The 15830-nt window shown below is 54.9% G+C and overlaps 2 protein-coding genes across 9 annotated transcripts in view; one reads left to right on the forward strand and one right to left on the reverse strand.

Annotated features, from left to right (window-relative positions):
• The window catches only part of AFAP1L2 (actin filament associated protein 1 like 2), a 95402-nt gene extending 88563 nt beyond the window's left edge, over positions 1–6839 (forward strand). For 5 of the 7 annotated variants that reach the window (XM_087862686.1, XM_045803196.2, XM_045803194.2 and 2 more), the window contains 7 exons: positions 763–874; positions 1516–1755; positions 1838–2015; positions 2320–2475; positions 4332–4525; positions 4644–4766; positions 5649–6839. In XM_087862686.1, the coding sequence (XP_087718812.1) occupies positions 763–874; positions 1516–1755; positions 1838–2015; positions 2320–2475; positions 4332–4525; positions 4644–4766; positions 5649–5675 (1030 nt within the window). In that variant the 3' untranslated portion in view covers positions 5676–6839. The remainder of the gene's footprint in view (positions 1–762; positions 875–1515; positions 1756–1837; positions 2016–2319; positions 2476–4331; positions 4526–4643; positions 4767–5648) is intronic. The other 2 variants (XM_087862687.1, XM_045803195.2) reach the window with 1 other exon arrangement.
• Positions 6840–7516: 677 nt separating this feature from the next.
• Positions 7517–15830, reverse strand: part of VWA2 (von Willebrand factor A domain containing 2) — a 45084-nt gene continuing 36770 nt past the window's right edge. Inside the window, exons 10-14 of one of the 2 annotated variants that reach the window (XM_045803193.2) lie at positions 14719–14826; positions 12899–13471; positions 11121–11672; positions 10439–10564; positions 7517–9586 (exon numbers count right to left, since the gene is read on the reverse strand). In XM_045803193.2, coding sequence (XP_045659149.2) covers positions 9471–9586; positions 10439–10564; positions 11121–11672; positions 12899–13471; positions 14719–14826 — 1475 coding nt within the window. In that variant the 3' untranslated portion in view covers positions 7517–9470. The remainder of the gene's footprint in view (positions 9587–10438; positions 10565–11120; positions 11673–12898; positions 13472–14718; positions 14827–15830) is intronic. The other variant, XM_087862688.1, reaches the window with a different exon arrangement.

The following is a 15830-nucleotide window of genomic DNA, read 5'->3' on the forward strand; positions in this document are numbered from 1 at the left end:
GCTGGCCTCTGTGGCCTGTTCCATCACGCAGGGCAGCAGCTGAGAACCCAGGGTCAGCCCAGTTCTACCCAGCAGTGGGAAGCCCGGGGCCCGGAAGGAGCCAGGAGCTGAGCCAGGCCTGGGGCCGGGGTTGGGCGGGTGCCCGGCACCCTTGGCCTGGGGGGACGCTCTGCAACTCCTTACGGCAGAGTTGGTGCCTTTCCCGACCATCCGCCTTCCTTACTGCCGATGCCCCGCGAGTCCTAGTGCACTTTGGAATAAGCAGGGTCCGGACTTCTGCTTTCCAGGCAAGCGGACTGGGCTCGGGGAGAAGCACTCCTGGGTGGTTGGGGGGCGCTCTCGTGGAAGCTGGCTGAGCCGCTGCAGTGGGATCCGTTTTTCTGTGTGCAAAAAAGGGGAAGTGCCTGGTCTGGGCTGCCCAAGTGCATCGTGATGATGACGTGAGAAAGGATTTCGTGGTTGGAAGAAGGTCCTGAAAGGGAGGAATCCGGGCAGGAAGGCAGTAGGATCCGGAGAGGAGGGAGGTGTCTGGGGCAAGGGAAGTTTGTTTTCCTAGAAGAGAGATTCAGAACTGGGAGTTCCAGTAAGAAAGCCCTGGGAAGAGAGGGAAGAGACAGCTCTAAATAAAGGAGTTGAGAATGAGGTCGATGCTGGTGCCCAGGTCCCCTGCACCTCCTCTCGTTGTCATGAATTCTTTGAGACTAGTGGCTTTCACTGCCCTGTCCTCATCCCCCTCTCACTGCGTCTCGCCGGGTTTTCCAGGCTGATGCAGAGAAAGTTCTCAGAGCCGAACACTTACATCGACGGCCTGCCCAGACAGGACCGCCAGGAGATGCTGTATGACGACGTGGAGACGTCGGAGCTGACGGCCGTGGTAAGGACCCAGGCTGGGCAGCGACCTGGGCTGTCCCGTCCTCCCCGCCGCCGAACCTTGATGCCAGAGATCGGCAGATTGTCCCTAAGACGGGCAGACTCCAAGTCGCCTGCAGGGTCTAGGAACCTAGCACAAGGAGGCTGTCTTGTGTGCGGTACACCTGGCGTGGGGACTTGTCTAGCTCAGATAGCTGGGGAACCACGCCGGGCAGTGTGAGGGGTAGGAGGAGTGGTGTCGGGATCGGGAACAGGGACATCATTAACCTCTTCGGCCCAAAGTGATAGCGAACAATCATAGTGACGGCAGGTTCCATGCACTGGGCATTGAACTCTGCTGTGCTAAGGGCTTCTGCGGGTTCTCTCATTTAGTCCTAACCGCCCCAGAAGGAGTTACACTAGTCTCTTTCCAGATCAAGAAATGAGATTCAGGAACAGTAAATGCTATGTCCTGGGTCTCCCACCTCCTGAATGGCAATCCCAGGACTTGTACCCTGGCCTTTTAAGTCCAGCTCAATGGAAGCTTCCCCAGGAGGCGTGTCCTGTGAACTCCAGCACAAGGCAGGGACAGGAGGCACGTCTGGCGCCCCCTCCACAGCCCAGGGAGCAGAGGCGATGCTGAAAGCCCCTGTCTCTCCTCTGCAGGTGGAAACTCCCGAGGAAGCGGCCCCTGGGACAGATGCTCCGAGCGAGTCCCAGCCCGACCGAGTCTACCTGGACCTCACACCTGTCAAGTCCTTTCTGCACAGCCCCAGCAGTGCACAGGCCCGGGCCCAGTCCCCACCGCCACCCCACCCGGACCCCCCAGCGGAGGCTTTCCCTGCAGACCCGGGCCCTGCCCCAGACGAGCCCCTGGTAGAGTTTCCAGAGAGCCCCGAGTTGCAGGTAAGGCTGTCCCCCAGCAGGGAAGCTGGCCTCACCTTTGCAGCCCCTGGGCCGGCTAAGCCGTGTTTGCTTTCTCCCAAAGCAGACACCGCGGCAGGAGAGTCCAGAGCCTGAGGAGCCTTCCCCGAGAACCACAACCGTCAAAATCCAGACCGAACAGCAGAAAATCTCCTTCCCGTCAAGCTGCCCCGACACTGCGGCCGTCACTCCAGCTGGGGCCAGTCCACCTGTGAAGGACAGGTTGAGGGTGACCACTGCAGGTGCCTGAGTTAGATAAGAGTTGAATGTTTTGGAAATGGCTCAGAGAAGTTAGTCCAGTTCCCTCCCTTTCAGACGAGGAAGCAGAGGTTCAGAGGGGTGAAGGGACTTGCCCAAGGTCACACAGCAAAGGAAGTGTGGGCCCAATTTCTTTGTCTATCCCTGCCAGGTTGGCCTGGTGTTCAGCTGACCCAGTGCCAGAGCCCCGGGTTGTCTGAGCCTGCGGGGGGGAGGGGGGGGTGCGGTTGGGACGGCCCTTGTGTGCCAGCCTCACTGACCTGGGGCTTCTCCTCTCTGCGTCTATAGAGATCAAACTTGGCAAGAATAGGACAGAAGCTGAGGTGAAGCGGTACACAGAGGAGAAGGAGAGGCTGGAGAAGAAGAAGGAAGAAATCCGGGGGCACCTGGCTCGGCTTCGGAAAGAGAAACGGGAGCTGAGAGAGACCGTGTTAAAATGCACAGGTAAGGGGCCTCCCAGGTGGAGAAGGTCCGGCTGGGGCCTTGGGCTCTCCATGGGAAGAATCCACATCTGTGCACCTGCCTACGGCCCATGAGCCTTCGCCCCATCCGTCTCTGGGGCGAGTGGGTGCTCCCCTGCCCAGTGCTCCCCCCCAGCCCCATCCCGTCTGAAATGTTGCTGTTCTCTATGGAGACCCTCTGACCTGTCAACAGGACCAAGAGGGAGCAGGCAGAACCGGTTAGAGGAGGAAGTCTCTAAAAATTACACGTTTAGACCTTAATGTTTTACTTTCACTTAAACATATTCCATCTTTTAACGTGGTGCCGAGGCCTATGCCGGAGACGCAGGCCAGCTCACAGGCGGCCCGGGTCGCCTTTCCTGCACTAACCACACCCAGCATCTCCAGTCTTCATTTTGTTAAAGTGAACAAACATTTAAGACTCTTGCAAAGAAATCAGAGTCCTTGTGGCTGAGTTTCCAGATTGCCCCCAGCCCCCAATCACTCAGCAACCACCTCCTAGAAGAAACCTGCCTTTTAGGGGACCCTTTGAAGCACTTACCTCATTTACATAGAGTCCCTCTCGGTGCTTATGTAAATTGCAGAGTTGCGCCCACCAGCACAAGCGATGGAAGCAGGTTTGGGGACAGCCCCAGCTGATTCCTCGGAAGCTTCGAACATGACTGTGCCCCCATGACCTTCCTCCACCAGGGTCTCCCACTTTCTTTGTCCTAGAACAGCCTATTGAGATACAGTTCACAGACCATACAACGGCCCCATTTACGGTTATTACTATCTTCCCAGCTCTGTGCCACCAGCACCGGTCACCCTCAGAACACCTCCCCGCCCATACTCGTTAGCGGTCACTCCCCAGACAACCCCTAATCTGCTTTCTGACGGGGCTGGGTTTCCTTTCTGCCCAGCCAAGACTGCGGAGCTGGGACGTGTGCTCACAAGCATGACCAGAGGCTCATCCACGACAGTCCTTACAAACCTGGAGCGCGAGCTGGGCGGTGAGGCAGAGCCGGGGAGCCCTGGCCCTTTCTCTCCCATGTGGAGTCTCTGAGCAGGAGAAGAGAGAACTTCCACTACGGTTTATTCTGCTGGCAAAGTGGCCCTGAAGCTCCTAAGTTGTTAGGTCCACAGAGCCAAAGATTGTAATTCTCAAAGTATGGCTGCTGACCGCTGATACAGGGTCCAGGTTCCAAAACCATCAGTAACATCTTGTCAGCTCGTTCTCCATGAAGTTTTCTTAAACAGCGGCCCCTGTGCCTGCTTGTCCTTGGACAAGGGCTGACAGGTGACCCCGCACCCTCGGCTGGGAAGGAGGGCATGCGTCATCTCAGTGGCTGTTGGCTCAGGACTCCGTGGTGAATCCGCGTGCCACCGTGGTTTCCCCTAGCAGTGAGCTCTGGGCCATCACTTCCTGGTGCTCCAGGACCAACCTGAGAACTCCAGGGTGAGAATAAAACAGGACTGAGGAAGTGCCAGGGCTGAGGACCACTGCTCCTGGTCGACCTGGAGAAGCCCGGAGTGCTTAAGGATTGAGGAGACTGTGTGGGGCAGGTGGAAACAGCCCAGCCATCCTCCAAGGGTCATTAATAGAGCTCCTCTCTCCCTGGGGGTTTGCTGCAACAATAGCAGGTATCAAAACAACTGAGAGCCCGGAAGAACCTACCAGAAGGTTCTATACCGCAGACCCATACCCTCTGGTGAAGACAGAGCTCTCTTCCCCCAGAGCATTCTGCAGCCTTTTCAGAATGCTCACGCAGGACCCAGCTCTGAGTGCTGGGAGCCAGAGCTGTGCTCCACACCCAGCTGGGGGGCTGTTCCCTGCAGCCAGCTTAATTCCCTCTGCAGACAAGGGAGTCCTGGCCAGCCTGGAGCAGAAGCTGAAGGAGATCGACGAGGAGTGCAGGGTCGAGGAGAGAAAGCGTGTGGACCTCGAGCTCAACATCGTGGAGGTGAAGGACAACCTGAAGAAGGCGGAGGCCGGGCCCGTGACACTAGGCACCACTGTGGACACCACCCACCTGGAGAACGTGAGCCCCCGGGTGAGTGGCGGGAGTCGTTCCTCTGCGCCACCTGCAGGGTCTCCTGGAGCGGAGTTGGGAGGAGTGGGTCACATGTCCTGCCCTTGGCTCAGGCCTCGCTCTCCTCTTACCGCTACAGCCCAAAGCTGCCACCCCCACCCCTGCCCCAGACTGTACCCCAGTCAACTCTGCAACAGCGCTCAAGAACAGGCCTCTTTCGGTCATGGTCACGGGCAAAGGCACCGTCCTCCAGAAAGCGAAGGTAAGCGGTCACACCCAGCCTCCTTCGGGCCCACGAGGGAACGGCAAAACTGTCGCTAAGGTGAGGCCTGGCTTCTGCCCCAGGTAGCACTTCCCTGCTTCAGGCACCAGCTCTGAGAGGGCTCTGCGCTCACCCAGGGGCCGGGGCTGTGGGGCTACGCTGCGCCTTTGGCTCACTCTTTGTCTCTGACCAACCAGAAAGGCATGAGCACCGGGTTCAGGTGTTCTTACCAGTCAGCCTGAGGACACTTGATCCTGCAACTATGTACCACTCAATTATCTGTAGATTATCCAGGGCCACAGCCTAAATTCAGAGACAGGCTGTGACTGGCCAGTTTTCAAAATCAAAGAGTCAGGGATTCTAAAGGCCTTCTGTCATTAAAAGGAAAGAAACAGATTCAGACAGGTGATAGGATTTGCCTAAAGCCCCCCAGCCAACTGGGGGCAAAGGCTTGGGAAGTATCAACAAGGATGGAATGCCCTTCCTGGGTTCCTCCCTGAGGCTAGATGGAAAGTGGTATCGCTCACAGTAAATAACATGCCTAGAGCAAACTCTGCTCCTGATTTCTGTCCTGCCTGCCTGCTGGAGAGATTTTGAGGCCCTGCACCAATGACTACGAAATCCACACGAGCACGTGGGCCGCTGCTCCCTCACGAATCACTCCCAGCACACGGCCGTGCTCTAGCCTCAAAACCTCTGAGCAGGTGCCCCAAATCGCGACTAGACAAGGGTTGACACGTATCTGCCATCTCTATTCGTAAATGCTTCTGGGCTTCAGAGAAATAGTTCTCCTTGCATTGTTCTATGTAGATGGGGGTTGCTACAGAGGATAACTAACTTTCTTCTTGGGGCGGGGGTGCTGGTATTTGAACGGCACTCTAGGAATGGGAGAAGAAAGGAACAAGTTAGGAAACCAGCTTCATGATCTAAAGACTCTCCTGCCAGCACGGACCTTGGTGACAATCCTGCTTCATTAAAGTCTTCGTTAAAGCAGCGACTCTGTGAAAAGGTGGGTCTGCTCAGGAGGAGGACGGACTCTGGTACTCTGGGTGGAGAGCGCTGGCCAAGAGGAGGCTCTGCCCATTTTCAGAGAAGGCTTCTCTGGAGACCTACCTGCTCCTGGAGGGAAACAGGACACTGTTGTATTTAGGGGTATTCTGTGTTTCTTCTTTGAAGTTTTCATCAGCTGTTTTGTCAAGCTTTTTAAGGAGTGAAAAAGCATCTGATGGTGGGACTTTGGTGGAAAAGAAATCAAGGTAGCAGGAACCCTGGTCCACTGGCCACGTGGCTTTGGTGACCAAGGAGACCTCAACTCCGGACTGTCGTCTCTCATCCAAGCGTCCACTTCTCTCTAACATTAGCGGGTCCGACGGAGTCTTTCGTGGTTTTAAACAGCATTGCTACCCCCTGTGTGAAGCCCTCCATGACATGCTTTTCGGGAAACAGTAACAGAGGAGAATATTTGGGACCAAGCTGAGGTGCTGTCCCCACTAAGTTAAGGACTTTTTTCAGCCTAAAGCAGGCCTGAATCAATTGCTTTTAAAGAAAATTTTTAATGATGCTGTATTATATAGGGAAAAAATGTTTAAAATCCTGTAATTTAGAATAGCAAAGTGTCTTTTTCAGATTTAAAAGTACCTTTTTGAGGTCTTTTTACATCACTGTAGGAAGAAAGATTACCCAGTGTTTACAGATGCAGTCCTGTGGTCGGGCCATTTTTAGGGGAAAAGTTCTATTGCTTAGTGCTCTAGGCCCCTTCCAAGAAAAACGTGGTGAATGCAGTTTCGGGTTGATGCTCTTCTCCTCCTAAAATTGGCAGTACTGTTCTTTGTGTCTTGTCTTCTGATGCAGTGCTTTGTGTTTTTTTAACACCGATTGAAACATTTCATCTGTTGTTCTGGCTTCTTCCTGGGGCTTGTCAATCAGCGTCCCCTAACGCTGCTTCCTGAGAACTAAAGGTCTTTTGATTTCTGTCGTCTTCCTAATCCCAGGGCATTTATTTCCTTTGTCATATACACTTGGTGTCCTTTACCAAGTGGTGAATTCAATTTTTTTAATAAAACGTTACTTATATTTTGGGGTTTTCTTGTAGTTCATGGAATGGCTTGGGGCGGTGCCTGGTAGATGTCTACCTTAAGGGGGAAGCATCTTGGTTATTTACACACTGAAGTTCAAAATATGTGCAGTAAAAACAGAACTGCAAGGTGCGATCCTAGCAGGAGACTTTAAGCCTCCTTCAGCCAGCAGGGGTAAGGCTGGAAGAGGATTTTCCCAGGATAACACAAAGCAAACACCTATCAAACACCTGTGACGATCAGAAAAGTGGCTGAAAACCCATACTCCTAAGTAATGAAACATACCAATACTTGGAAGGTGACCTAAGGAAAGTTCCATGCATGAATGTGTTTATTTTAAAAAGGCCTTAAGTTAGCACAGTTCTGGTACCAAATCACAGAAGAAAAACCAAATCTCATTTTTTGGACAAAGATGAAAAAAAACAATATTGGCAAGTGAAATTCAACAGTGTTCAAAGAATCATGCTTCATGACCAGATCATGTTTATCCAAGGAAACAAAGTGATTCAACAACTGAAAATATACTAAGGGCCCATTTATGATATGTGAAAAACACTCTTAGCAATCCAGGAAGAGGAATAATGTATTCCTAACCTGATAAAGCAATCCACAGAAAATAACTAAGAATGGTGGAAGATCCCTTCAGGTCCAGAAACACATACCACTACTTTTATTCCGGAGGTCCTAGACACTGCAAACTGACAAGAAAAAGTACTCGTGTAAACATCAAAAGGAAGAGATGAGATGAATCTGATTATAACTATCTTTCTAGAAAAGAGAATTAACTATTAGGATTAGAGCAGCCTCAAGTTGGCTGGAATCAGGATCATTCAGAAAATAAAAGACTGATGACCTGTCTGCAGGGTTTTAATTTTTCCAAGGAGAACACATTTATGTTGCTTGTGTAATTAAAGGCCAGTTTCTTTTAAAAGAAAGGAATTCCCTCTGCCACTTGCTAGGGCGCGGAGAGGGTTGAACTATTCAGGGGCACCTTCCCTAGAAAAGGTTTTAAAAAAAAAAAAAGGCTTGAGGGCTGGAACCTAAAAAAAAACCTTTCACCTGCCTTTAACGTGTAAGTCCAGAGCCCACAGTTCTGTTTTTTTCCCTAAGTCGAAGCAATTCAAATGGGATGTCCAAACATCAGCCCGGACCCAGACAAAGAAATTTAAGATTTGACAGAGATAGAGACAGCCAGTGAGAGAGGGAACACAAGCAGGGGGAGTGGGAGAGGAAGAAGCAGGCTCACAGCGGAGGAGCCCGATGTGGGGCTCGATCCCACAACGCCGGGATCACGCCCTGAGCCGAAGGCAGACGCCCAACCGTTGTGCCACCCAGGCGCCCCCAGACAAAGAACTTATAAAATGATGAAACTGCTGTCAATTAAAAGACAATAGGTTCCTGTAAGTTCTTTGCCATCGCTTCTCAGCACCTGCCAGGTGGACACGTGACCCTGCTCTGCCGTCACCTTCTACCACAGGGGAGGTAGTAACTAGAGTGAAAGTGACCTTTCCTTTGTAATGTCTAACAATACAGTCGGATGACCCCTGCCAGTACTTAAAGTAGCCCTGAACAATTTGCATGTAAAACGTTTACATTATTTACATTAAAAAGAAAAGTCAGGATAAAGTGTCTGGTTTTAGGTCACAGCTCTGCAAAGGTTTCTACTGAGAACGCAAATCCAAACCACATAACCAAGGGGAAGAATTGTTTCCTAAAGACTGCAGGGGTGAGGACCTAGTTTGCCAGAAATATATCCCAACTGAGCCTTCTTGCCACACGGGTCCTGTTAAATAACCAACATCATTTCTCGAAATAGTCCTTTCAAAACTAGACATGAAAAGGAAAACCACCTAGACAGCATAACATCGATGCTTCTAAAAGCCCATACCCTCTAAGTTTCTTTATGTTGTATTTAAGAATTCCACTCCTCCTTGTCCTAATAAAAAAGCAAGCAAGCAGTAAGCCCCCCACAATTAGCCCCTAAGTGATCTCTCAAGGAAGCCCCTCCAAGGGAAAGTAGCCCAGGAGCTGGGCCAATGTCCCCTAGCCCCTGGAGACCAGGGGGGTTTGTGCGCTCAGCCCCTCCCCCACAGTCAAACAAGTTGGTTCCTGGTCACAGTCCAGTCTGGAGTCTTTCTAGGTCTTTGCCACGCACAGGTCCAGTCACAAATGCCACTCAAGCCCCTTCTCAAACTAAAAGCAAATGCACTTGGACATCTTTGGGAAAGGATGTGTGAAAAGGTCCACAGTCTTTCAGTCCCGAGATCCCATGGCTCCGTGGACCCTCCAGAGCACGCCCCCTGCTGAGCACCACCGCCCGGATGACATTCTGCTGAGCGTTTGTTGTGGGCAGAGTGAGCTTCAAACAGGCCATCGAAAGTCTCCAAGCGCCTTTGTTTCTCCTCGGGAGGAAGCTGGCAGAGGACACCAGGGCACACCAGGTACAGAAAGTCAATAATTACTTACATGTCAAGACTGTCGGCAGCTGTATTAGTGGCAGAATCAGCTGCTGCCCTGTCCCCAAGCAGCACGGTCCACAGTTGGGGCAGCTCTTCCCTGGGGCTGAGAGACGTGACCTGGAGGCGCCGCTCAGAGGACCCCGGGGAGATGGGATGAGGCCAGCATGCTCTCAGCGCCCGGGCGACCCCGGCCTGCTGGTCAGTTGCTGGGAGGGGTAGGGCTGCTGCCCTCCTGCGGGCTCTCGGAGGGAGCCGTGTGCCTTGGGAGCATCTCCTCGCAAGGACCCTGGGAGAGAAGTGGACCTTGAGGACAGGAGGAGTGTTGGAGTCCTCTTCTTACCAGGGGCCAGCCTGCGGGCCCCTGCATGCCTCACCCCTGCTCCGCAGCCCAAGCAGAAGTGCCAGATCAGAGCCCCTCTCTGACTGCCCTTCAGGTCCGCTCCCCGCCCCCGAAGCCACGCTGTGCCTGTGGCTGAACACCAAGGCTCCAAGGGGCCTCTGCTTCTGGTCGCTGGCTCCTCTGACTTGAAACCGATGAGCAGGAGCCAGCGTGGGCCCGTAATGCTGCCCACCGTGGCTGGCTGGCTCGTTCAGACCCCTGCGCTCAGGGACGGGACTGCTCTCTGCGCGACCCACCAGAGCCTCCTCCCGTCCTCCCCTCCGCTGATGGTCGCTCCTCCCATTTCACTGAGCAGAGAACCGCTCGAAAAAGAACTCCCACCAGCCTCCGCTACTCTCTCCCCACCTCCCCGCATCTGTGCCCGTCCTGTCTTCCAGCCACCCCCCGCCCTCCGCCCGGTGCTCCCAAACCAGGCCTCCCTCGAGACCCTCCTCCCAGCTGCTGCTATTTTCCTCGGCTATGCCTAGCACCTACACGCTACCAGCTGTAGTTGTTCCTGCGCACGGGCACAGGCGCTCCAGGAGGGTAGAGCTGCTCACTGTCTGTTCACCACTACGTTCCCTGCACTTAGAACGGCGCCTGGGATGTGGCAGCCCCCATTACAGGTTTCGTGCGGGAACGAACAAAGGATTGCCGAGCGAATGATCTCGACCCTGCATTCAGCTGAGTCCCCAGGGCTCAGCAGGGCTCAGGCCCCCCGCTCCCCGCTCCCACTGGCAGTGCGGGCGCCCCACTCACGGTTCCCACAGTGGGGGCCCTGCCAGCCGTCCTGGCACTCGCAGCGGTAGCTCCCGTTCTGCAGGACGCAGGTGCCCTCGTGCAGGCACGGGCTGGGCTTGCACAGGCTGACCGGCCGCTTGGCTTCTACAAGGGAGAAGGTGCCCGGCAGGCCCAGCCTGGGTCAGCCACAAGGCCCCCTCCTCTCAGGAAGCCCAGGACAGAGGTGAGGCCACAGGGGGAGCGTTTCACACACCTCCATGTTTCCGTGGGCCCTGAAGCAGCGGCTTGGAGGTTAGCACATGGTGGGTAGACCACACTGCTTGGCTAGGTCAGAGCCCCAACTTCCACCCAGCTCTCCCACTGCATAGACGCTCTCCCTCTGAAATGTGCTATGCACATAGCAGCGTTTACCGTGACCGATACACTTTTAAAAAGGCAGGAAGGAGGTCACTGGCAAAAGGATGCCTTGGGGTCAGGCTGGCCTGTGTACGTTCCTAGCTCTGTCGTTCACCATAGGTCGGTGTCAACCCAGGCCCTTAGATTCCTAGGGGAATCTGTAGGTATCCAAACAAGGTCTTCTGTTCAAATGAGCAAAAAATCTCAAGTTTGGCTATCCTTGCAATGACGTACCTGAGGGCTCTGGCTGAGATTCCCACCCGCCCCAGAGGGGACAACGAAGGGCGTGGATCTCCCCACTCACCCATACATATCCACTCGAGGAGTGCATCCTGGTGGTACCGCAGGTCTGCGTAGCTTGCCACGTGGATCAGGGAGTCCCGGGGACCCGCGAGCCTCCACAGCGCCTCCCTCAGGACAGGCCCCACGCCCACCACCAACACGGAGACGCCATTGTTCCTCAGCTTCTGGACAGGGACAGCGGCGTCCTCTGCCCCCATCCCGCCTGTGAGCAGCACCACGGCCTTGGGGACACCAGGCCGGGCGCCCCGCTGGACAGTCATCACTTTGTCGTAGACGTGCAGCAAGGCTGTGCCTGCCGAGCCCACCCCGCCCAGGTAGGGGGCCTGGCTCGTGGCCCGCAGCACCGCAGCACGGGCGAGATGGGTGTCCAGCCCGAAGGCTGTCTGGACCCGGCTGCCGTACACCACCAGGCCGACCTGTGTCACGTCCGGGTTCACGTCAAACTGCAGCGTGAGGCTTCTCACGAAGCTCTGCATCTGGGCGAAGTTCTCGGGCCCCACGGAGGCTGAGGCATCCAACATGAAGAGGAGGTCCAGTGACTGTGCCTGGCAGCCTGTGGGGACACGCAGGTGAGCCTCGGGACAGACTCTGCCCAGCAGCGCCCCTCCTCTGGACCAGCCAGCAAAAGAGGGACCGCTCTGGGTTGGGCCAGCCAGTCCGTCCCCTGCAGTAGCCGCCCTCCACCCTCTCCTAAAATATCAGGACACCTGAATGCCAGGCTAGACCACATTCCCAGACTCCCTGGCAGATCGGTGTGGCCATGTGTCTAAGTTCTGATTGGGTGTGGTTGGAAATTGTACAGTTTCCAAAAATCTGTCCTCAAAAGGAAGCTACTTGCCTTCCACTTCCCCTCTCCCCACTTCCTGCTGGCTGAGAAACCGTGACCTCGGGCCCAGAGGTGGAACCACAAGATAGCCCAGCTGCCCTGCGGGCTGAGGCCACTTGTCTCTGAACCGTGAGAGAAATAAACGCCTATCATCTGTAAGCCGTTGAGCTCTGGGGACCCACTGTGACAGAACTTCGCCTGCACCCTCATCCCTCCCACTACTGAGCACCCTCCGTGTCCACACTCTCTACTCCGGGCACTAATTATACCAAGTGGACAAAGTGGGTCCATGCCTCCCCTCACTGGGCGGGTGGTCTGTGGGGACACAGCCATGAAACCCACACAGAATCACAAGTCCCGTGAGCAGGCGTGGGGGGAAAAAGCAGGGTACTTTGCAGGGGGGGACCAGCAGGAGCAACCATGTAAGTAGACTGGGAGAAGGGGGCAGGGTCTCTGAGGAGTAGTGCAAACTGAGGGGGGGGCGGGAAGTGTCCTCGAAGGCAGGGCGGGGCCTGAGTAGGCCGCTCCCCCGCCTTCACCCCGCACAGGGGCCTTAGAGAGTCTACAGGACCAGCCATAGGGAGCTCTCAGAAGCCAGTGGAAGGAGTTCAGGGTTTATTCCAAGGCAGAGGGGAGCCAGGGGGAAGGTTTAGGTATGGAGTAAGTGGATCAGATTCACCAGGTTTTAAAAACCACTGCAGCACAGGGAATATCTTAGAAGCTGACAACCAAGAGAAGCCAAGGAGACATGAGGACTACCTGTCATATAGGGTCCGAGACCGAATCCTTGCAACAAAACAAGGTGACTAAATAAAAACTAAGGAACTCTGAACTAGGGATAGAGACCTTAGTAAATAATGATGTTTCAGTATGGCTTCATTAATTCTGACAAATGTACCTCGTTAACATCTTACAAGAGGAACCCCCCCCACTGCGGAGTGCCGGGACCTCACCTGGCCGTGGCCGGCTGCACAGCTTCCGCCGCAGCTCGGGAATTCCGTGGAACAGGTCCTGTGGGCCGGTGTAGACCAGGACGTGCTTCGGGCTGCCGGTGATCTCCTCCAGCTCTGCCCGCACAGCCTCGGTGCCCACTCCCAGCAGGAGCAGCTCCCGGGCCCTTGCGTGATGTGCCGGGCCGGCCACCTCGTCCTGGGAGGGTGACTCAGTGAGCAGGACCACCACTCTGCGCGGACGGTCGGCGCCCGTCCTGGCGGCACTCCCAAAGCCGTGCTCCGCCGCCTGCCGCAGGGCACTGCCCGTCAGGGTGGCGCCGCCGCTGAAGGCAAGGCCGTCGAGGCTCCCGAGCAGGGCCGGCACGTCCTGGTACTCGCCCACCGGCACCGCCACCGCCAGCTCCCCGCTGTACCGGGCCACGCCCACGCGGGCGCGGGCGTCCTCGCTCAGCGACGCCTGCACAAACCGCTTCACGAAGGCCTTGGCCCGCAGGAAGCCCTCCGGGGTGGTGCCCGCCGAGCTGGCCAGCAGGAAGAGGACGTCGATCCTGCATTCCAGGCTCAGCTTCGGGGCTGCCAGGATCACAGAAACCCTCAGTCACGCCACGGCCCCCTGGAGCGCGCAAGTCCACCGCCTCAGCCCAGCCACCCAGCCACCCTACCCGCAGGAGCAACCTCCCTCCCTGGAGCCGGCGGGGCAGAGACACGGAGGCGTCGGGGGCCGGGGGGCGCCTCACCGAGTTCGACAGGGCCAAACACAGCTCTCCCTTCTGGCTCTCACTATGGGTCTCCATCTGACCACTTTTTAAAAATTAAAATGTAATCTAGAACTTTCTTCCTTTAAGGCTAGTGCTTCTTGCGTCCTGTTTGAGAAATCTTTGTCTACGTCAAATCATGAAGATAGGCTCCTATGTTCCCTTCAGAAGCTTCACTGCTTAGCCTTTTATATTTAGTTCTATGATCGAACCGGAATTGATTTGTGTGTAGCTTGGGAGGTCAGGGGTCAGGATTTAGTTCTTCCATATACATCTCCAGTTGACCCAACACTAGATTTTTTAAGTTATTACTTAAACATTTTTTATAATAGGGGTGCCTGGGTGGCACAGCGGTTAAGCGTCTGCCTTCGGCTCAGGGCGTGATCCCGGCGTTCTGGGATAGAGCCCCACATCAGGCTCCTCTGCTATGAGCCTGCTTCTTCCTCTCCCACTCCCCCTGCTTGTGTTCCCTCTCTCGCTGGCTGTCTCTATCTCTGTCAAATAAATAAATAAAATCTTAAAAAAAAAACATTTTTTATAATAAAAACATATATATGTATTAAAAAGTTATTAACAAGCTCCTACTATATGTCCATCGTTACAAAGCACTTCACATCTACCTTATTTAAAAAGTCTCCACAACCCCACAGGTAAAGCCTATTACAATCTTCATCTCATACCTTTTAAACCTTTAGGCCCCTTGCTCCTTTTCCTGTGAGAGGGGAGACGAGACTGCCCAGAACCAGGCCTCAGAGCTGGACTAGGGTCAGCCTGCAACAGGGCCCGGTAATACTCAGAGCTGGAGCAGTGGCCCAGTCTGAAGCCAGTAAGCCAGCAGCTGTTGTCCTACCCAGGGCACCCCTGCCCACTGGGGTCACTTACTCACGGAACACCCAGAGGCTATTTCACATGAAACACAGATCAGTGGGGTGCTTGCAAAGTAGGTAGCTCTGAAACTCAAGGGCCCGTTTCTACCTAGTGGCTAGCAGGGTGGGAAGTGGACAGGGGGAGCCCAGGCTCCACTGCTCCCCCACGGTATATCTTAGAAGTGCCGTGCATACGTACCGCAGTTAGCCTCCCCTCCGAAGGCCGGTGGGCAGAGGCAGTGGTACCTGTCCAGTCCTTCTGGAACACATGTGCCTCCATTCTGGCAGGGCTGTGAGTCACAAGCGCCTATCAAGAGAGATGCCCATTAACAGCCCAGCATGTCAGCTCAGACGCAGGAAGGGGTTTGATCAGAGGTGCCGCTCCCTCCTTCCCCCAGGACCACTAGGGACCTAGCCATAACACCAGTGGCAAAGACGGGAAGGAAAGCGAGTGAGGTACGCAGAGGAGCTGGCTGTGGGTGCAAAGGACACTCCGTTCTGGGCTCCATCAGGCCCTGCATGAACTACAGACTCACAGGGGATGTGCCAATGGCCCCCGGACTGTTACAGCCTGAACTGCATCCCTCCAAATCCGTATGTATTTGTCCTAACCTTTAGTACCTTGGAACATGACTGTATTTGGAGAGAGGGACTTTAGAGTTCATTAAGGCGAAATGAGGTCATAGGATGGGGCCTAATCCAGTCTGACTTATAAGAAGAGGAAGAGACCCCAGCAAGGTGCACAGAAGGAAGGCCACGTGAGGACACAAGGAGCGGACGACCATCGATAAGTTGAGCAGAGAGGCCACAGAAGAAACAGAACCTGCCGACACCTTGATCTTGGACTCTCAGCCTCCACCACGGTGAGAAAGTAAATTTCTGTTGCTGAAGCCCCAGTCTGTGGTGCTCTGTGACGGCAGCTCTAGGGAACTGCGTCACGTGCCTTCATCACCCCCCGCCTGCCAAGGAGGCCTGCAGGTGGCCGTGACGATGAACTGGTCTTGGACCAAGGCTCCCTAAGGATGAAGATCTCAGTAGCACCACGGCCACCACACAGGTGTCGTGAGACGCAGGGAACAGCTGGTGCGAAAGGGGACATTCCTCAAGTTCTCCGTGGTGGTCCTTAGCGGCCTCTGCAGACTGACACAGCCAAATGGCGAGGCTTTGGCTCCTGGAGCCTACGAATGTGGCCTCCTCCAGTCACTCGGGCACCTTAATTAGCCACGGCAAGCCCCAATATCCTCCACTAAAAAGGGATGATGAGAACTTGTTTCCGGGTGTTATCGTGAGGATTACATGAGCTAATCCGCG

Source organism: Ursus americanus, chromosome 6 (genome assembly GCF_024610735.1).
Source record: "Ursus americanus isolate L20-20 chromosome 6, mUrsAme1.1.p, whole genome shotgun sequence".
In the NCBI taxonomy this organism is placed as follows: domain Eukaryota; kingdom Metazoa; phylum Chordata; class Mammalia; order Carnivora; family Ursidae; genus Ursus; species Ursus americanus.